Genomic DNA, 20,987 nt, shown 5'->3' with positions numbered 1-20,987 from the left:
AATAATAGCAAGAAAACTGAACTCGGAGAGCTGTGAGCTCTGCTCTTCCTCAGAGGTTTGTCACTTAAATTTAGACAGGACACAAAACCAGGAATGTATTTCTGGTGAAAATCTTGGAATGGTGTCCTGCTGGACGCAGCAGCAAAGTGATGGCAGGGTGTAGAGGCCCAGAGAAGTGGACTTCAGTTGCCACAGCCCTCCCCCCATCAGCCCCACGCTGTGCTGGTCCCAGGGGCGCTGCCATCACCCTTGGCTGAAAGCAGAGGCTTTCAGAGGTGAGGAGTCAGCTCCCTGGCTTTTGGGATGCCGACTCAGGCAGTATGTGCTGAATATATTCATATGTCCCTTTAATGTAATCCCACCTGAGAGCACAAGAGAGCTCCTGGAAGCCAGTAGTACCTGTTTTTCATCTCCTCCCCCAAAGGCCGTGTGTACTAAAGGACCTGGTGGTTCCTGTGCCCGAGGACCCTGCTATGATGCGTGGGACAAGCATCTTCACTACAGGGCTTTAAAATAAAAAGCAAACCCTGATGTCCATGGAAGGGCAGGGCACTGTTGTCTGCTCTGCTACTCGATGTAAAGCCGTAGGTGAATTACGGGTGAGGCTGGGTGTTGATATGTGGGTCAGACTGGGCGCCTGAACCGGGCACGCAGCAGGAGCAGTGCCGATCCCGCCGACACCCCGCGGGAGCGCTGCCACCTCCATGGAGCGCCGCCGTGCCCCTTTGTCCCGCTGGCTCAGCGCAGGCTCCTGGCGCTCGGATGGCTGCGCCAGCCCCTCACCCACCAGCGCCGTGGGGACCCTCAGCCGCGGGTCCTTCCTCTCCGCGTCCCTTGCGTGTCCCCCTCCCGCCTGGGGACACGGCCAGGAGGACAGCGGGCTGTGCCCAGGGCCGTGCCCTCACCACCCATACGGCAGCCGGGCAGGTGCCACAGGCGGCGGTGCCTCGACGGGCGGCGAGGGCGGGCGGGGGGCTGCGGAGCGTCCCGCCCCGGCGGGGCCGGCTCCCGGCCGGCGGGACCACCCCCCCCGGTCCCCGCCCTCTCCTCCTCCTCCTCGGCGTCTCTCCTCCCCTCGCCCGGCTCAGTCGGTCGCAGCCATGGCGGAGGGAGGAGAGGGAGAGGAGCTGCTCCGCCCGCCGCTGCCCGCCGGCGCCCCGGGCCCCAAGCGCTTGTGCTCCCGGGCCTGCCCGGCGGGGGGCACCGGGGCCGTGCACCCCCGTCCCGGAGCCGCGGGGGCCGGCTCGGCGGGGCCGGGCGCGGGGGCCAGCGGGGCCCCTCCGGCGCTGCCCGGCTGCTGCCCCGCGGCGGCGGCGGGACCGGCGGGGGCCGCGGGGCCGGCGGCGGCGGCGGCGGGGCAGGGGGGCGCCGGCGGGGGCGGCGGGACCGGCAGCCTGCTGCAGCCCGAGTCGCTGCTGGACGCGGCGGCCAAGCGGGTGGCGGGGAGCTGGGCCTTCGAGCGGGTGGAGGGCCGCTTCCAGCGCATCCCCGAGCCCGTCCAGCGCCGCATCGTCTACTGGAGCTTCCCCCGCAGCGAGCGGCAGATCTGCATGTACTCCAGCTTCCAGCCCGGCCGCGCCGCCGCCGCCGCCTCCCCCGCCAGCGCCGCCGCGGGGGGACCCTCGGCCGCCGCCGCCCCCGCCCCGGCCGGCGAGGAGAGCCCCGCCGCCGGGCCCCCGCCGCCCGCCGCCCCCGCCGCGCCGCAGGGCGAGGGGCTGCCCTTCCGCCGCGGCATCCGCCTGCTGGAGACCGGCGCGGTGGACAACGTGCTGCAAGTCGGTGAGTGCCGGGACGGGGCCCCCGGGGGCTCGTCTGTGTCCGTCCCCGTCCTCGTCCCCTCCTCCCCATCCCCTCCTGCACTTAAGCCTTTTGTCTGGCGCGGTTGTGGTTTGACAGGAAAATCCTGCCCCGGGGGCAGGGACTGCCGTGCGCTCCTTCGGGAAGATGCCGGCTTGGGGTTTGAGGGGGTGGGAGGGCGAGGGTGACCTCCCCCCGCCTCCTGGGGTGCGTCTGCCCGGGGGTCACTGGCAGCTGCCCGCAGCTTGGACGCCGTCCGTCCAGTCCGAGGGGGAAAATAAAGACCACCCCTCTTCGCCCCCCCTTCCCCCCGCGAAGTGCCCGTCGGGGGGTTGTATGGAGGGCACGCAGCCCTGCTGCCCTCCCCGACCCCTCAGCCGCTGTCCCTCTCACGCCTGAGCACCCCCACCCGCGCTCCCACGGGGGTCCTGTCCTTTCCACCGGGAGATGGGCTTACAAACATAATGCATCTCTCCAACAGCTCCGAGCGTTCTTCTTTGTCCTCTCCATCAGGGGCTTTCCCTGCTTGGAACATCTCTAGGGGTGGCATCAGCCCCCGCTTTCCTCTTCGCAGCCCCTGCAGGGCACGTCCAGCGGGGCCGGCTCGGGGGGAGCGAAGGGAGCGGCGGGGGTGACAAGTTGGGTGGACCCGCGGGTAGCACCGGTGACCTGGCGTGATGCGCGTGTCGGGGACGGATGCGCACGGCCTTCTCACGCTCGTTCGGTGTCGAAGGGGCCGTGGGAATGACGATGGGAATAATGGCATCGTGTTTTCTCTCCATGGGCAGGTGGCTTTTGTGTGCGCTGGCGGAGGGGGATTGCCGGAGAGGAAATGTTCCTCTTCCCCTGTCCTTCTAGCTCCTGTCCCCATCTGAAATCCGCATATATTTAAAGAGAAACAAATTGGGGTGTTTTACATAGAATAAGCCGCTCCTCGTTGTTATTGGAAGGGATTGAAATGCGCGTTCCCATTAAAATGACATTAGGCGAGAATTTGTTTTGCAAATGCGAAATGTAAATTCATTTTGTGCCAGGGTATGGCGTGAATGAGTGAAGGGAGGGTGGTTTTTGTTGTAAGGAATGGGTAGTTCGCTCTGTTTATTTAAAGAGCCGTTCTTCCTTTTGGGGAAAAAAAAGCTGCTTAAAAAAATAATAAAAATCCCATTTGGTACAGTTTGCATTCAGAAGAGCATTATCAAAACATTTCCCATTTGAGATGTGAGAATAGGAGGCAGCAGAAGAATTCTCCTCCCACCTCTGAGGACATGCAGTGAAAATTCCTGAAGCACAAAAGGTTTTTCTCTGAGGATATGATTACAGCCTTTTTTTTGGCGTGAATTAATATTTTGTAAGGGCTGCGTTAAGATGATTAATTATTCTGTTTAAAATACTGTGAAACTCAAAACCAAATTATTTTTTAGAAGGAGAGGAGTAGCTCTTCAGGAACTTTAAAATTAGGGGGGAGGGAAGATAATAGCTTGCTGAGGGTGATGTTTTAATGACCTGCCCACCAAGGTGTGGATGCAGTGAGCTGGTGTGGGAGTGGGAGACAGAGGTGACGGTTGTCTAAACCCAGGACTGGTTGAGTACAAAGGAATTTTCTTTTAAAATCAGTTTTTAAATTTATTTGTCTTTGGAACATAGCTTTGATGAGCCTTTATCCAATTCTGTGAAGGATGTGGGTGAGCGCTGGGGTCAGATGCATGCAGGACACGAAGCAGAGCAGTCCCATCCCAAAGCGATGTCCAGTGCTGGTATCCAGCATCTCATCTGCCCCGTCTCCCTGCGCTTTCTGCTGCTGCTCTGGGTGAGCCAGAGAACAGAGAGGATGGTCCTGGCTCTGGTGTTTCATGTCCCCCCTGACAAGTCTAAACCATCTCCCCGGCTTTGAAACCAGAGCTCGTGTTCATTGTCCTCGGAGCCGTCAGCTTTTTAGATGAAGCAGCACGTTCTGGAAGCGCTCGCCGCAAAGTCGGTGGGTGATTTATCTCCTGTTTCCACAGCCCAAAAGGGGCGTGTGGGATGCTCGCCATGGGAATTTGCCTTTAGAGCTGGCGGGGGGAAGGTTTGGGTCTTGGCTGTAGTGTGGCTCTTCTTCACATGGCAGTGGGTGGGTGACGTGGGGTCAGACACCTCTGTTTTTGTCCCAGGAGCAGCCACGTCACAGCCTTGCAGCCCTGAGCTGGAGGAGGAAAATTTACATCAAACAAAAGGCTGTGAAGGGCTGTGTGTTTATAGACGGGAGGCAAGGCTGAGATGTCCTCCGCCAACTTTCCACATCCATCCTGTGGATGCCTCTGTAAGGTGAGGTGGAAGAGCTCCAGCCACCAGAGACACAAACACTTTGTGGCTGTGTGTGTTTGCAATTAAGATAGGAACTTGGGAACCATTATGTCTTGGGAAAAAATAAAAACTCCAACCCTGGCTTCCTTGATGCTCTCCAGCAGTAAATCAAAACTACTGTTCCCCTCTAAGGATCCCTTTAACGGACACCACTGGCTCCCGGTGCCATGACCTGAGGTTTGCACAGTTGAGATTTTCTGTTAATAAAGTTCAGATGTTTATACAGTTGTGTTTCTGACTCAGACCTGTGAAAAAAATAGGGACAGTACAGATGTGAAATTCCTTCTCTGTGTGGTTGGAAAAATCCTTTTGAAAAATTGACAGACAAAATCCAGGAGGAATGACCTTCTGGTAATGGAGGATAGTGTGGAGGGGTGAGGGTTGTGCTTATGGGCACAAAGTGCTTCAGGCTCTGGCTCCTTCGTGCTTATAAAGCTGGCAGGTCTGAAAAAAATATATATGCCACATTATCAACCAATAATTCCTTCATGCTTAGTAAAACTTAAACGAGGCTTAAACCCTGATCTCACTGGAGTCATTAAATTGATTTTTTTTTTCCCCTGCTCAAAGAAAGATCTTGGATGTTGAACACAGGCATCTTTGTCTTCTTAAAAACTGCTTTATTATTATGTGTACAGATCCCGTCTTTGTGTGTGTGTGGTGTGTGGGTTTTTTTTCTTTTAATTTTTAGACAAATGACAAAAGCATGCAGGAAAGGAATGCAGAAATGCCAGGCTTAATATAAAGCATGCAACTGCACTGCATGCTGGGAATCCTAAAGGATACAAAACCTTTAACGACAGTGGTTAATTTTTAACAAGTTCACTTGCATAAATATTTATGAACAAAAGTTTTTACACTATTATCTCTTGGGTTTTTGGAGAGAGAAAAGACCTTTGGTAGATTTTGACAGTAAGCTGTGATCTGGCAGAACAAATTCATGTTTCTCTCCTGTGCTCCCCAGTATGGTATAATATGGTTTGCCCTCGAGTGGTCTCGGATGCTGATGGGTGGGCAAGTGTCCCGGGTAGTTTTAGGGGGGAATTCTGCTTTCTCATTGGTTTTACAATGACTTAGGAGAGGAAGCATCGAGCTTTGTGTTGTTCTTTGGATTGTAACCAGCCGCTTAGGAACCTACACGGTATGTGCTCCTTAGCCACAGATAAGCCTTTGTGCCCCGATGGGAAGGTATGCGGTCCAGCCATAAGTACATAGGCAGAATTTACTTTTGCTGTTAGAATAACAATGAAGCAGGGCTTTAAAATGCTCTGGCTTTGTAAACACTTGGAGGGAGCCTGTTTCTTTCAAACCTGCAATTAATTCTGGATATTTTATCTGATGCTTTGCAGGTCAGTCATGAGTACCTTCCCATGTTTCCTTGTCTGGTATCTATGCTGGTCATGTAGGTGCTGGGGTTTTTTTAACCTTGCTTCAACAGCCTTCTGACTGGGCAGAGGTTAAGCAAGACCTGATACCTGTAAGTGATAGCTGTAAATGTATTTTAATTGGAGGAGTTCAGATTTGGAAGCTTTTTATTACACTTCAGTTTTCAGCTTGTATTTGTCTATGTTTGTAATGATGCCTGTTGAAATTTAGCTTCAGAGGTAAAAATACTGATGATTTCCAATGTGGTTGAAACCACTTCTGGCTTTTTTTTTCCAAACTATTTTTAGGTTTTAAGCTTCTTTTTTTCTTTTCCCCTAGAAATGCTCACTTTTAGGCAAGCGTTTGGTTTCCTGCCCCTGTGACGTGGTATGGAGCAGAGTATAAATTTATATCCAGTGGTGTGTTGCTTTATAGAGCTGTTTATTTTGGGGAAAACACTTTGATGGGGCTCTCTAGGGCAAATTGTGGTTGCTTTTGTTTTGTGTAAAGATTGGTCTCCTCCTGGGTCTGGGTTTAAAGCTGTATCCGGCAGGAGCAGGTTTGGAAGGAACGCCATGGGTCGTGAAAGGTTTTTTCAGGTTAAATCCTGGTGTCCTGTGTCTGAGTGCTGCTGAGGGAGTTTAATTTTTCTGTATCCTTTTAGTTTTTGTGTGGGATGCTTGTTGTACAACATGTATCCAATTTGCTAATTAATTTTTACTTTGTTTTTCTTTATGGGTAGATTACTCGATCCTACCCTATGTATTAAAATACTTTAAACCACATAAAAGGAGCTGGCAGAAGTTCCTTAGCCCTATCATGATGGAAACTCTTGTACATTTTAAATATACATTAAGCTCTTTAGGTTTCTAATTATTTTTTTCTTAACATATATAATTAAAACAAAGTATTATTAGGCGTTAGAACTTACGATCTGTTTATTGCTGCTCCCTCATAGGTGAGATGTTTCTTGAGCCTGTTCTGGACTGTATTATAGAAACTGAAAAAGAAGATGATGAAAACCACCAGAGTTTCTTGCTGGTAGTGCAGGGAGAGCTGGGATGACAGCTGGAATTTTAACCTTTTATTTTAAGCAGATTTATTTATTGGCTTTTGAGTCCTTTTCAAAGAGTATAAACAGATCCTCTGAGGCTGGGATGTCTTTTGAACTAGGTGGTTAATTAAATGATACTAACTTAGAGGCCAGAAAAATAAAGCACAAGAAATAAAATATTTAGTGTTGGCTTTAAGAATAAATAGGTTTGAAACATTTTTCAGGGTATGAGTCCTAGTTTCTGACTTCTGAGCTGGCAGTAGGAGTTTGTTCTCAGCTCACCTGTGCTTTATAAAGCTTAGTCTTGAGCTTCCAAGTTGCGTGTCATTCACAGCAGATTTTCATTTTGCTCACATCTAGGGAGAATATTTTAGGAAATATTTAACAGTGCTAAAACTGCAATAACATAAACCACATGTGCCTGCTTGCTTTGTTTTTGAAGCTTTGTGTGAGGGAATGTGCTTTGCTGTTATTTGACGCTCGCTTTGATGTTAGATGTTTTATGATTAGTCCCTCAAACCTCAGATAGGACTTTTGGAAAACTTAAATGAGCTTGTCCGTCTGATAGCTCTGTAAAGTCACATTCAGCTGTGAATTGTCTTGTGTTGTGTCAGCTTTTAATTTTCTTTGAAAAGAAAAAAGTTTTTAAAAAATAATCTTGGTAGTATTAGGATGGAAGAGTTTGAGGGCTTATGTGTTTCTTTGGCATATACTGGAACCTTGCCCTGGAGGAGGACCTGGTTCCTGGGGGAGATGGAGTCCTTGGTGGTTCTGGGGTTATGTCCTGCTCTCCTTTCCCAGTGAGAGACCTGCTCCCCTCTGGGGTTAGCTCAGACGAACAGCATGGCCAACTTGTGCTTGCAGTTGTTTTTCAGGGGTTTTTCATTTAGGTGACACAGACAGCTTTGTGTTTAGTAGTGACGTTGGTTTTCTCCTGCTGCTCTTGAGGCTGGGAGTAGCTCATGTGGGTGAGGAGCTGGGCATGGTTTTTTAGGGGAGCAGAAGCATCTCTTCACCCTCTCAAGGTGGCCAGGCTTGGGGATTCTCAGTGTGAGGCCGAGGCTTGTTGCTGCATGGTGCTACTTTGTGCGTGAAGTTTCTTCTGGGGCTGGGGGGGTTGTGCTGTTTCTCCCAGGGGTGTGAGGCTTTGACTTTGTTCTTCTGCCATTCTCTGAGGAGCCAAACTTGTGTGTAGCATCCTGGGTGAGGTGGTGAGGAAGGATCCTTTGCTTTTCAGAGCTTGTTTCTGCTGGTGGGGCAGTGGAAGACACCTGGACAGGTGGGTACTGGTATGGCCTCCTGGCTTTGCTCAGCAGGAGTCAGGTGATGGTTGAACCTGCTTCTCTGTCAGTCTCTCCAGCTGTGGCTGGTGCCAGTGACTTTATTTTGCAGGTAGGTGGAGATGTGGAATATCTTGAAGGTGTTAAAAATGAACTTGTAGTATGTCCTACTATATCTTTGATGCTGTCTTGAACAGGTTGTGTCATGGCATTGTCATAGTCCTGGTCTTCTGGGGGTGAGAGGAGGGGAGGAGGAAAGTGACTTCTCTGGGTAACTGGTTCCTGCCTCTGCTGAGCTTTTGCTTTCTCTGGCATCAGCATCAATAGAAATTGATCTGTTTTCCAATGAAAACAAAAACTGAAAGACACCAAACCTTGGCTATGCTAATAAGTGCAATAGGACAAATCTAGCATCTGGAGCCAGGATGTGGGATGGCAGTGGGGAGCTCTCCCTGTCTGCACCCAGAGCTGCCCAGGCCCTGGAGATGTTGTCCTCCACACTCAGGAGAGAAGTGCTGAGCCCATTTCATTTTTCACCTGTATTCACAAGGGTTTGATATATGGGCTTGACCCCCAAGTTCTTTTGTGCTTTTGCTCCAGGAGTTAGGAAAGGTCCTGATAACATCTCACAGAGAGACAGGTCCTTCAAAACCGCTTCTTGGGGGATGTGGGTAGGAAAGCTTCTTTATGGTTTTAAAATAAAATGTCCCAGAAATAAAATGCAATTTTTCAAAGGCTTTTTTCTGTTCTTTTAATCCTGATGTTTAAATATGAATAGATTCCACTTGGTTGGTATGGTGGGTGTGTTTTATTAAATGCTGAGGATTCACCTGTGCAACAACCACCACATTTCTCTCAAAATGGATTTTCTAGTGCTGCTTTTTAAGAGCATTTGCTTTTTTGTTTCAAGCTTACGGCTTAGGATTTTGTGCAGGATTGGGGTTAGCCCTTGTAAAATGGTGCATTTAAAGTAATGCACAAATTAATAAAACCCTGGGCTTTTACTTGTCGCATTGTAGGTGCGTGTTGCCAGGGATTTTTCTTCTCTTTTTTTTTTTTTCTCATTAAAAACAAAGGCATGAATGTGCTTAGGAAGCAGATCTGCTGGGATGCCAGCTTGGAAGGGCTGCATGCGGATATATTGGTCCAGCTTGTTGTCTGCAAATGTCCTGCTGCTGTCGCCCCGGGTTAAAATGGGGCAGGGGGGTCTGTGTCCCCCTTGCCATGCCCTGCTTGTTGCTGATGCCCGTAATGAGCTGCCTGCACCTTCACCACCCAGCTCGTTTGACTGGGGCCGCTAATCATTATTGAGCTTTGCTCAGCAGGATGCAGCGTGGTATCTGCCTGGCTGCTGTCCTTGCACCTGGAGACGGTGCCAGTGTCCCCGCAGCTGCTGGAGCGGGGGGATTCCCCGTGGGAACGCCAGAGGCTTGGTGTCTGGGACCTTGGCAAGGTCAGGGCAGGCTGTGCCCCTGGTCTGGGTGCTGACCAGTAGCTCTGGCCTCTGTCCTTTGACTGATACCAGCATGTTGGTGACTGCTTTGGGACACCAGTCACAGGCGTTCCTTGTTACTGGTGCTGTGTGGTGTTTAAAGGCTGGGGTGGCAGGAGGTATTTCGTGCTGTGCCTTGTGTGGTTGCCTTGATGAAAATGAGTACTCTGTCAAAGGAGTGGTAAAGCAACAAATAGTTCCTGAGATAAATAAAATTTCCATTAATGAACTACAATGGCTTTGGGTGCCAAATTAAAAGAAGTGTGTCTGGAGGATGAAAAAGAAATGCATTTTCTGTCTCACTCACTAATTCTCATCTCTTTTGATTTTCTTTATCATCAGAAAGACATTTTAAAATTTTTTTTAAATCCAGTTGTGTTTATTTTGGTAACAGTTCATTGGCTGCTCTGTGTACAGAAGCTTTCTCTTGAAAGTACTGAAACTATATTAAAAGTGCTTTTGGCTGTCATCTTTTATTTTGCTTCTCCTTCGTTCTTTTCCCAAAGCTGGATCATTGCTATATCAAATGCTCTGAAACTGTCTGGTAGCGTTTTCCCTGTGGTGCTCCGTATAAACTGGAAATAAAAAGGGAAGAAATTGCAGGATTTGGATTTCTGCAGCTTTTTCCCCCTCTATGTGTGTGTGTGTGTGTCCCATTGAAGTCTGAGCAGCTGTCCCCATCCGCACAGCCCGCTGATGGCATGCACAGATCTGTTTCTTGTGATTAAAAGGAGAAATAATACCCCAGTGTTCAGAGAGGAGCTGGGGGGTGAGTGAGCACCCAGGGAGCAGCAGGTCTTTCCTCCTGCCTGCCTCTGCCTGCTTGGCCCAGTGACCAAGGGAGCTGGAGCTCCTGTTCTTGTCCTTGCAGCCTTGTGGCTTTATATCCCAGCGAGGGTGGTGGGCTGTCCTGCTGCAGCATCTCCACCCTGGGGTGAGCTCCTGCATCCTGCACCAGTGACCTGCAGAGGCCCTGTGGTTTTTCTTCTTTTCTGAGGGTGTCGAAACATTTCAGTGCTGCTGCAGCCGCTCACTATCGGCGTGCTTTGAAAAATGCCCAGCAAGTGTCAAGCATCTGTCTGTGAAGGGGGAGGAAATCCCACCCCCCCCCCGTTATTATTTTCTCCCGATTGTCCTCGCTTGGTGTGGCTTTGGCTATTATGGGTTTGTAAAATAGAACTATATATGACCTTTTATCTTACAAGAAATAGGTTAAGCCATTTTTAAAGAAAGTGGTGGAGTCAGCAGTGCTGCTAAGGAGATGCTTTCGCATGGTTGATAGGCTGTGAAGCCGCTCAATGGACTTTGGTTTCAGAGACAATATCTGTTTAAATTAATCTTTGTCAGATACATGCCACTGCAGACAATTCAAATTCCATTTGCTTTCTGATCTCATAACAAAAAAGCACCTTACACTGGTTCTTTTATCGGAAAATTAACTTTTGTCTGTGTGTCCTGGAAACAGGGGTGGCATAAAATCTAGTTAAAAGGCTCTGTTATAGGAGGATTCTGTTTCTTTGTACAAGGCAGACTTTTTTTTCTCCTTCTTTCCCCTGTGTGCATTTAAAAAGAAGACGAGTGTTTGAGATAGATTAAGGAGAATGCCAGCAGATGGACCGATTCTGTTGTTGCTGCTGGCAACCATCTAAGCAGCCATTTTGAACAATGCTGATACCGGGGTACTGATAACACAAAGATGAGGATGGGATAAATATCCAGCTAGTCCCTTTCTCCCCGCCTGCTCCTCCTCCCTCCCTTTCACGCCGCTGCTGCAGCCCTGTTATTAGAGAACCCGATTGTTTCCAGAGAAATGCTTCATCCTCTTAGCTCGGCTGGTGGATGTCTAGCATTGCTTATCTCCTTGATTTTCCTCATGGTTGGTGGAGATGCTGGCAGATCAGCTTCTCCTAGGAGTGCCCACAGCATTGGTCATAAGTGGAATGGGATGTACATTTGGGTGTTTTGCAGTAGCAATGCTGTTTTCTCTGCCCCAGTAAAGCATGGGGTGGTTAGTCCTTCCCTTGTAAATGGAGACAGTTTCCTTCCATCCTTGTGCACATTTTATGTGCTTAATTACAAAGTGAGGGGCATGAGATTGAGATGTCCTTTATGCCAAAGCAATTAGCATGGGGCAATGATCGCGAATTGAGAGCATCCCCATTGCCTGGTCTCTCTACCTCTTTCTCCCACTCATGGCGTTGTCTTGCTCTTGGGTATCTTGGTCATGTTCATCTCCTGGACCTGCTGCTCTTGGAGTTTCTTAAGGTCAGTACCAGTATCTCTTTGGCCTGCTGGATTTTTGACACTGGAATTGGTGACCTTCTATCTGTCTGGTTTCCCAGCTCCAAGGAAACAACCCTTTAACTGATGAAGAAAACCCAAACAAGCTTCATCTTTTCCTAGCAAACAATAAAAAGGCTGGTTTGTGTTTTGCAGTTGGGCCAGGATGAGCACAGGGCTGTTCAGGGGAACCTTTGCCCTGAGTTCAGTGTGATCCTGAATGTGGGATCTGGAGAATAGTCAGGGGATGCTGTGTAGCCTTTAAATGTTCCAGCAGATAGCTCCTAGAAGGTAAAGGTGAGCAGCAATAAGCTGGTGTGTTCCTCTTGCCTTGCACAAGTCTTTAGACCATGGGCTGAAACTCATCCAGTACCTCTTAGAACTTTGAGCGAGGCAGTGCTCTAACGGCAGCTTTTGGTCCAATTAAAACTTATTTGGGGTTAAAAAATGTATGGATAAGTCTCAAATCTGTATAGAATAGAATCATGGAACATATATCTAATTATACACAGTAGATGGAACTTTACTGTAAAGCAGCAGATGTAAGGATTAAAATGTAAGGATTAAAAAAAGGAGCTGGGCAAGCATTTTATGGTTTTCTTTTTTAATTTGTCCCTTGTGTCTGGTACGTTTGAGGCAAAAGTTACTTCTTTTTTTTTTCCTGTTGGGAAGTATCTCTTCTGTATTGAGCCTCCCCTCTTTTAAGCCTGCCTTATTTCATCTGTAAGATGTGGACTTGCCATATTTGAGGTACTTGCTAAAACAAGGAGCATCTGGCCTGAAAGTAGAAAAATCAGGCTGTAAATTCCACTTGGAAATGTTGTCATGGTGTGTTGGGAAGTTGTTGAGGTCACCTGAGCTCTCTAAAGACTTGGACTGAGAAGCTGAGGGTCTCACTAGGTTGTATTTGAGGTTAGCTGGCATCACTGACAGATGTTTTTAGCACACTCAGAAGGCTCCAGTCCCTGTGTTGTCCCCAGTCACCTCCTTTTGAGGCTTCTGCCCTGTTGCTTCACCTTGATTGGCTTCATGTTGCATTAGGAGATGACTTCTGGAGACTGGAGAAGGGGTGAGGGAAGAAGTGCCTGTTTTAAGCAGATACCTTCTAGGAAAGATGATGAGTGGGACAATGAAGTGTGCTCTTCTGTCCCTTTGGCTCATGATAAGGTCAGACCTCAAAAGGCAAGTTTTGGTGGAAAGGAACTGCAAACCAGTGTGTGACAAAGCATGATGGTGAACTTGGGTAGCTTCTAGTGTGCTGCTTCTGCTCACTTGCCACCTCTGTGGAAAATATTACTCACCCACAACAGGCGCACAGCAAGTGCTTGTGAGGATGACCAAGAACGAGCAGTGGGGTTTTTAGAGTACTTTTAAGCTATGCCTCTGAAATGGGGCAGAGTGGAGCTTAGTCCTGTTCTTTCCCTGAACCCCTGGATGACATGGAAGGGCACATTGCTTCCCCTTTGTGGAGCTCTCTTCATCTCCTACTTCTCTCGAGTTTGATTCAGTCTGCTTTAGCTTCAAGGGACCCATCCCACTACATAACATTCAGGTTCTTTGGCTAACCCTCCTCAGGAGTGCTTGATAGCAGCCAGCTTTTTTGAGATTGAGGAGTATCTTCAGTGGTTTATGAGGCTGCTGATTTCATCCTGACCATATTGTTGAGGGCATATGGAAAGAGCGAGTATCTTCATCTGCATCACTGTCCACTTTGAGTCACAGTCCTCACACAGCTCAAGCATCCATTGTCTCTAAAATTCATTGCAGTGCCATGGTTTGAAAGGTTCCCATGTGCTGTGCTTTGCTTAAGCTGGAAGTTATTTGCCAGTGGCTCACAGTGGGCTTCCTTCCCTGTGGGGTATCTCAGAGGCAGAAGGGAACTGGAGGTGTTTTACAACTGCTGCTGTACTTGCTGGGAAAGGGTGCAGAGTGAAATTTTCCTCTGTTATCTTTCTGTCCGTGTTATAATAAAAAATTTTCTGTGACTTAGGCTCTGAAAAATCATAAAAATTTAGCAAAACTAGACAGGATAAAGATGAATGGGTAGTTGTTTCTAGTCATGACTCAGTTTCTCAATATTCCCTAAAGAAAAGAGGGATGTGGAAGGATGACTTAAAAGGGGATTGATGAACATTCCCTGTATCTGAAGGAGGCACTGCTGGTGTTTTTCCCTTGCCTGCCTGGTTTTTGCCTTATTTCTGGTGGCTCCCAGCTCAGCCCAGAGCCTGTGGTGCAAACACTGTGGGAAGGGCTGATGCCCAGGAGGGTTTTTTCCCCCACCCTTTCCCACACCCACACAGAGGTAAGCCACACCAAGGTTTCCTGGACTGAGGTTTGATGAACCATTAACCTAAAAATGCCCTGAGTAGGAAGAAAATGTTTCCAAGGACTAAAAATCTTGCAACGCTTCTGAAGTGGGAATGGGAGCTGTGGTTTGCCTAAGCAACTTTTTGTGCTCCTGGCTCTGCTGTGAGCTGGCTGTGCTTTGTGGGTGCAAGGGTATGTTTGGGATCTTGCTGAGATGGGAAGGCAACCCTCCAGGCCTGGGTCAGCCCCAGGGGCTGCCTTCCAAGCAGATGTCGTTTTGGCGTGAGGCTCAGCAGGTTTAAGACAGGATGTCCCTTTACTCCAGAGAGCTGAAAGTATTGAAATAAGTAACAGGCTGGGAATGTCTGAATCCAGTTATGAATTCCTGGGGAAGAGGATTTGGCAATGGCAGGATGTCTTGTGGGCAGGCTCTGCACTGGGGGTGGGGAACGCACCTCGCTGTCCCGTGGGCTCTGCTGGGAGCCAGGTGCTGGCAGGGCAGCTTGGCTGCATGAGCCCCTTCCTCTTCAGGACATGCCAAGTCCAGTTCCAGTGCTGAAGGAGACAGCTGCCCTCCTCATCCATTGCTTCTTCTGTTCTTCAGTGAGGGGAGGAGCACCTCACTGGAAAGGTGGGAGCAGTGGTGTCAGCCAGACACGGCTGTGGGGGGCTGTGGTTGTTCAGCCATGGCTGTGGTATGGTGGCACAGTGAAATAGGGGTGTGGTGGCTCTGGGGGTGGCCCAGAGGATGACCTGGTGGCTGCAGTGTGTGTGGAACTGGAAGATGGGGCTGCCCAGGGAGGTGGGCACAGGGACACACGGGTGGGGGGAGGTTGGTTTTACTCCAGAGCTGTGTTAGTGGCTGGGACTTGGAGCCTGTCTGTCATTGAGTCCCAGTGGTCACATTCCTGAGGGCTTTCCTAGAGCTGCCTCAACAGCACGGGTGACGCTGCAGCTCGGGAAGGAGCTGTGACAGCAGGATCCTGACCCTATTTTCATAAATAGTAACAGCATCTCTAAAGGCTTCGAGGGCTTGGTTGGGAACAGAACGGCCGGGTTCCCCTGTGTCTGGCAGTGGTCAGCAGCAGATGCTTGGGGAGGAGATCAAGAAGCAGGGCTGGAGCAGAGGGATTCTTCCCTGGTGTGAACAGTCTCTCCAGCCAAAGGGCTGCCCTGGCTCTCAGCTGCAGTGTGGATGCACAAGGAGATGGTTTGTGACAGCAGCCCTGGCCCCACATCTCCTGAAGCACTGGGATTATCCCTGAGTCTCCTGGGATGTAGCATCCCTGCTGTGGGTGTCAGGATGGCCCTCCCTGGCAGGGACTGCTGGCACTGCTCTGGGAGGCAGCAGTGATGCAGCACTGGTGGGGCTAAAGAGGCTTTTGGAGGGACCAGCACTTCTTCACCCCACTTTGATGCCATCCTGGATCTGAAGGCTGAGGTTTGGGAGACAAAGCAAAGAGCTGTGGATTTAACAGGGTGTGAGGAATATGTAGAAAAAAAACGTGCAGTAGCACCAGTCTCTATTTTTTTCCTTTCTTATTACAATCTTCTAGATGGTTTGACTTTGCTAAATATTTTAGCACTACTCTAATTGTAGGACAAGTTAAATTCCCAGTGCTAATATTTCAACAGAGTTAGCGGTCTGGAGGCAGCTGCAGCTCTCTGAAGGGTTGCCTCATCTTGGGGTGTCTGCTGTGTGTGTCTGGCCCTCTCTGAGATGCCCAAGGTTATCCATTGAGGAATGACCCCTAGTGTAGGGATATTTGCTGGAAAGAAGCAGAGCTCTTCAGCCTCCTGCTTGCAACTTTTTAACGTGTAGCTTGTTTGCTGTGGGTTGCAGTGGAATTCGTAGCCTGCTATGGAAGATGCATCTGGAGGATGTCCCATGGACCGCTTTGGACAGAAGAGCTGCTGCTGGGTAGATCCTGTGGGATCTCTTTGCCTCATGGGTTTTGGGCAGCATTACTGTATTTGGAACATGCAGTGCTCTCAGGAGGTTGGGTGAAAGGTTTTCCTTGGAGTTCAGGAGAAAGTGTTTTTTCTTTAAAAGGGTAACTTGGGGTGAGAGAGAAAGAAAGAGAAGCAGCCTAATCTTGCAATTTAAATATATTTAAAGATTCCTTCTGTTTAAGTTTGCTTCCTAGCCTTGATCAGAAGGAAATGCTGTTAGCTACAGAGTGGAATAAATCGAGGGCACCCTTATCTGTGCAAGATAAATTACTATTGTTTAGGAAAGACACTCCAGGGATTGAAGAATTTAATTAAATACACAGGGATTATGAATATGCATGTAAATTAGACAATCTAGATATGACATGGCTACAACTGCAGGGAATTGTTCAAACTTAAAAGTGTAATCATTCTTTTTATCGGGATGTGGGGATGGGTAACAAACGAGAAGATTCCCTTTCCCATTTTCCTCTGCCTCGCCGGTCTCAGGTCATTAGGCAGTGGGAATTACCCGTCTCGGATCAGCCCTCCACAAGCCCGCAGAGATGATGCACTGGAGCCTTTCTCCACCCTAATGAGCCACTGCAGGAGCTGAGGGAGAAATGGGGGTTGTGGTGAGGGGCTGCCACTGCCATGACCCACATAAGGGCTTTGGGAGGGTGGGGGATATGATTTGCCTTCTGCTGAGGCAGGGGAGGACAGTGCTGTGGGCAGGCTGTGCGCTGCAGGCTTGCTGCTGGCTCTCCTGGTACCTCCCCTGGAAAGAAGGATGCTTCAAGGCATGGAAACATATATGCTGTGGTTTCAGAGTGTCTTCCTAAAAATCAAGGGGCTAGGGAGTGCAAATATTGATTGGTCAGCTTTCCTGCCCTTTTCTGGTGGTTTTATAGGGGTGCCCCCTTCAGCGTGATCACTGCTGTCTAGGAAGCAGTATCGAAATCACAGAATTGTTTTTTAGAGACTAAGATCAGTGTGAACAAGAGAGGAAAGATTGAAATATTTCTTAAAAGTCAAGACACCTGAGGAATTTACAATGAAATGTGGGAATGTGCTCATGCTGCCCTCCCTGCCAGGTCTGGGCTCTTTGTAGCATCCTGCTGATTTGCTGATCCAAGGCAGGTTCTTCAAAGGACATTAACTGCAGTAGATGGTGCTGCCTTGAATGTGTTTAATTTGCAACTCTTAGAGGTGACATCTAATAACAATGCAGGGAAATATTTTTCTTTTTTTCCCCTGTGTCTCCTTTGTTTGACTTCACCTCCATCAGCTCGGTTTCATTGTTCTGCTAAAATCAGACTTCTCTCTAGTTTGAGTCCAGGACCTGCAGGTGAAGAAATAAATTGCTACAAGCCCCCCAGCCTGTGAATTACATGTAATTTTTAAAATAGGCAGTGAAACGTGGACATGATCTGACTTTGAACTTGACTTGTTTTTAAAAAGAAATAGAGAGGCTGATCTTGACTAGCTGCTTTTCCTCACCTTTCAGTTTTTTGCTTTTCAGTTGGCCAGAGCTGGGTGCGATGGATCTGTTCTGTTGGCAGGTCCCCATCGGGACCCCCGTGAGCCAGGGGCAGGAGCAGAGCTGAGCCCCTGGATGGCTTCCCTGGGGACCTGGGGGTGATCTGTGGGGCCAGACCCAGGTCTGCTCTGGGTCACCCCTCCACGGGTGGAGCACCAGCTTCTCTCACCTCCTCCCACCCCCATCGAATTGAGGCCTTATGGTAATCAGGAGCTCAGTCCTGTCCTGTTTGAGCCACGTGGGAACAATTCCTATTTATCACTTTGAAAAGTGGTTGATTTTCCAACCCTTGGCTCATGGGTTCTGATTAAAAAACAACAAAGAAAGAAACCCCCCACATCTGACAACGTGAAATATTTAAAGCCTCCACACTGCACATTTTTTCAAAAACCTTCGAAGACCTGCTTTTTATTTTTGTCAAGGAAAAATATAATAGGAGAATATTTGTATGGGTGCACAAGTGCATAGAGAGATTTGAACCTTTGTAGTAAAGTATTTCTAATAAAAATTTAATGTCCTCAAGACAGTGTTATGGCAGCTCATTACTACTAAAGGTCATTTGAAGAGTATTGATCCTAAATGTTACAGCCGAATGTAAACTTTGACTGTTACAGTTATTAATGTGTATTTATGATCTATGGGATATGTGTAAAGTGAAAATGAGAATCTAAACGGTATGCTGAGCTCATTTGCTTCAGGATTGCCAAAGGCTGAGTTCATGCAATTCACCTCGGTTTTAAGCATGTCTGTCATCTTTGTGTTACATGGTTTGAACCTTATTTATTTTTATTTTTTTTTAGCTGGAAAAATCCTTTAGTCCTGCCCTAGAAAAGAAATGCGTTCTTGAATTTTTGGTCATGCCCATGACACAGCCTGAGCTTTCTATCTTTGCCTAAATGTATATTGGGGAGCAGTTTTGCATTCAGCTTCCATGCTGACACACAAGTACCAAGGGCTGAACTTTGTGTGTGACTGAATTGCAAGCATAAGTAGGAGCTCTGAGGAGCATGAATCTACTCTGAGTGTAATTAGAAGGTTATGCCACTGAAAAGCAATAGTTTTTTTTTTTTAAACTGAATTAATTAAAAATGTTAATATTGTATACTGAGAGAACAAGTGGTACTATATTTATATTTTTACTATACTGTAATGCACCTATGTTTGCACATCAGAGGCAGAAAGGCTGTATTCACAGGGAATTTTAAGGCTCTTTGTATTAAAAAAAAGAGAAAAATAGACAAGAAACCTGTGGTGGTAGGAGGAAGATAAACGGTGCTTGTGATATTTCAAAGTCACATTAATCTTTTTTTCTTCCCTTTTTTTTCTCCTTTTTTCTTTTAATGTATGACTTTCTCCAGGGAAATTGTCTCCTCATGACTGCAGCGGATTAATGTGCACAGATCAGCTCCTGCATTATTTTTCTGTTTTGACAGAGTGGTGATTTTTATATGCACGTCCCTTTCTGCTGAGATTACAGCTCATGTTCTTGGAGTTTGGAAGAGTTCCCTGCCAAGGAGTGGCGAGGAGCAGGAAGCAGCCGTTGGGATGCACAGCGTTAGCAGGGAGCTCTCCGTGGATGCGGAGGCTGTGGGTTTGGTGGTCAGCATGGGAGCCTGGTGGCGGTCAGTGAGGGTGAGTGCCCACAGCCAAACCCTGCTGGACGTGCTGGGACTCGTGGCACAGGGTGCTCTGCCTGGTGCCCTGAGGATGCTGATGTGGTTTGGTGGGAATTTGGTGCTGGTAGCGAGGTGTGGGCATCCAGTAGTACAGAGGAGCCAGTTTTGGATGGGTTTGTGACTGCACTGGCAGTCCCTCAAATGATCCTGCTGCTGTCTAGGCTTGTTGATGTCAGCTTATTTATTTTAAATTGCAGTTAAATATATGTTTTTCTGGTGATCTCTGGTAAAGTTTTGCTTAAACAAAAACAGGACAACTGAGCCAATTCTGGCAAACCTATGGGAATGGGACAGGTTTGGCCTTTCTTCTCTCCCTGTGGCTCCCACAGTATCTCTGGGCACAAACTTGACGTTGGATTTCTGATGATCATTGCATCCTGTTTTTAATGGTTTGTCTAGACAGTGCTGACATAACTATGAAAATACTTTGGTGACCTAGTCTAGAATTAGTGCACATGAAGAAATCAGCCCTCGCTTCTGATGTTTGCAATCAGTTTGAATGACTATACTGTAGCACAACTTAAGAGGGAGGCAGATTTGGAGTTGCTCCAAAGAGCAAGTCGTGAGCAAAACACATCCAAACAAACCCATGTGGTAAATATGCATTGTATAGGGACAATGCCAAAATGCAGGTTAGCCACAGCTTGCCTCGGAGCTGTGTGACAAGTTTATGGAGTTTGGTGTAAGGCTGGAGTTCCCCCTTGGTTGGCCCAAAGTTTTTCTGGGAAGCGCGTAACCCAAACTCTGAACTTGGTCTGTGTGATGTTGTGCCTTGTATTTGGAGAAACTTTGTCAGCATAAAAACAATGTGTTCCCTCCAAACATCAGCTGTATTGTTGACAATGCCTTGGATTAGGAGTTTGTAAACTTTGGGAGCAGTGGTGTGTCCAGTCAGTTAGCTCAGAAATACCTGGCACGTCAGTGCTGGTGACTCTCAGCAGTTTAATGGCACTGGACTTCACTGGGCCTGGTTTTGAAGCCAGTCTGTGTAGTACTACCCTCTCCAGAGTGTGTGACCTGCCTTTAGATTACTAATCCCAGATATTTTAAGATAACATAAGCCTCCTGAGCTGTAGGGACTGTGTGGATATTTCTACAGATTGTCTCCAAAGAAACCCATGTATGGTTACTTGCTGATGTGAGAACTTCGGCACCCTGGAATAAGGGTGAAACTGGAGAGGTTCTTGGTTGTAACATAGCAATAAAGCTGTGGGAAAGATTTGGTTTTGGTGGGGGTGTGTAGTTCCACCTTCAGTGGGATCGATAGCCTTTGAGAGCTGGATTGCTGCCCTCGGAGGGGACAACAGCACATTCCCCATTCCTGTAGTGTAAACAGGGGAAAGGGGGGCAAAATGTGAAATGTTGGTTCATTTGCAGGGAAATAAATGACATGTGAAAGGGAGTCTGACAGAGCAGTACAATGTTGTGTGCTTCATGCATAGCTAGGTAGCACGTGGAGGCACTTCCCAGATGTGGGAAAACTGTCTGCTGCCCCCAAGAACTCCCTCTCTGTGTGGGAACGGGAAGAGTTTTCCAGGCAGCATGAACAGAGAAGGAAGAAGAGGACAGACAGGGTGTGTGCAGGGGTTTAGTTTTCTTTAAGGTTGAAGGAGAGGGATGGTAGTGCAGGTGGAGCCAGCAGCAGCACCTTGTGCCAAGGCTCTTTGGGGGCTTGTGGGTTAGTAGGAATTTAGGACGGAGAAGTCCCTTTGGGTGGCAATGGAGTCCATCCTGTCAGTGTGAAGTGTTGCTTTGTTTGCCCAGCAGCTGTTTTTATTCTTGGACTGTCATGAGCTGCAAGTGTCTTGGTGGAGAGGGGCAAGACCAGGAGCCCATGAGCTGGGCAGTGGGCATAGGGTGAGGGCTGGTATGCAGTGGAAGGTGTCCCCTCTGGTGTGCTGTAGGATTTGTTGGTGCAAAT

The 20,987-nt window shown here is 48.3% G+C and overlaps 1 protein-coding gene across 1 annotated transcript in view; it reads left to right on the top strand.

The window, feature by feature from the left end:
* The first annotated feature begins 1,100 nt into the window (after positions 1 to 1,100).
* ZSWIM5 (zinc finger SWIM-type containing 5) overlaps positions 1,101 to 20,987 on the top strand; it is a 97,031-nt gene continuing 77,144 nt past the window's right edge. The window contains exon 1 of the mRNA XM_071436592.1: positions 1,101 to 1,779. Within this exon, the coding sequence (XP_071292693.1) occupies positions 1,101 to 1,779 (679 nt within the window). The remainder of the gene's footprint in view (positions 1,780 to 20,987) is intronic.

The sequence above is a fragment of the Agelaius tricolor genome, unplaced genomic scaffold (assembly GCF_023055355.1).
Source record: "Agelaius tricolor isolate 1412-34295 unplaced genomic scaffold, bAgeTri1.0.p SCAF_11, whole genome shotgun sequence".
In the NCBI taxonomy this organism is placed as follows: Eukaryota; Metazoa; Chordata; class Aves; order Passeriformes; family Icteridae; genus Agelaius; species Agelaius tricolor.
The sequence above is the reverse complement of the archived record's forward strand: the minus strand, read 5'-3'. Positions and strand labels throughout refer to the sequence as shown.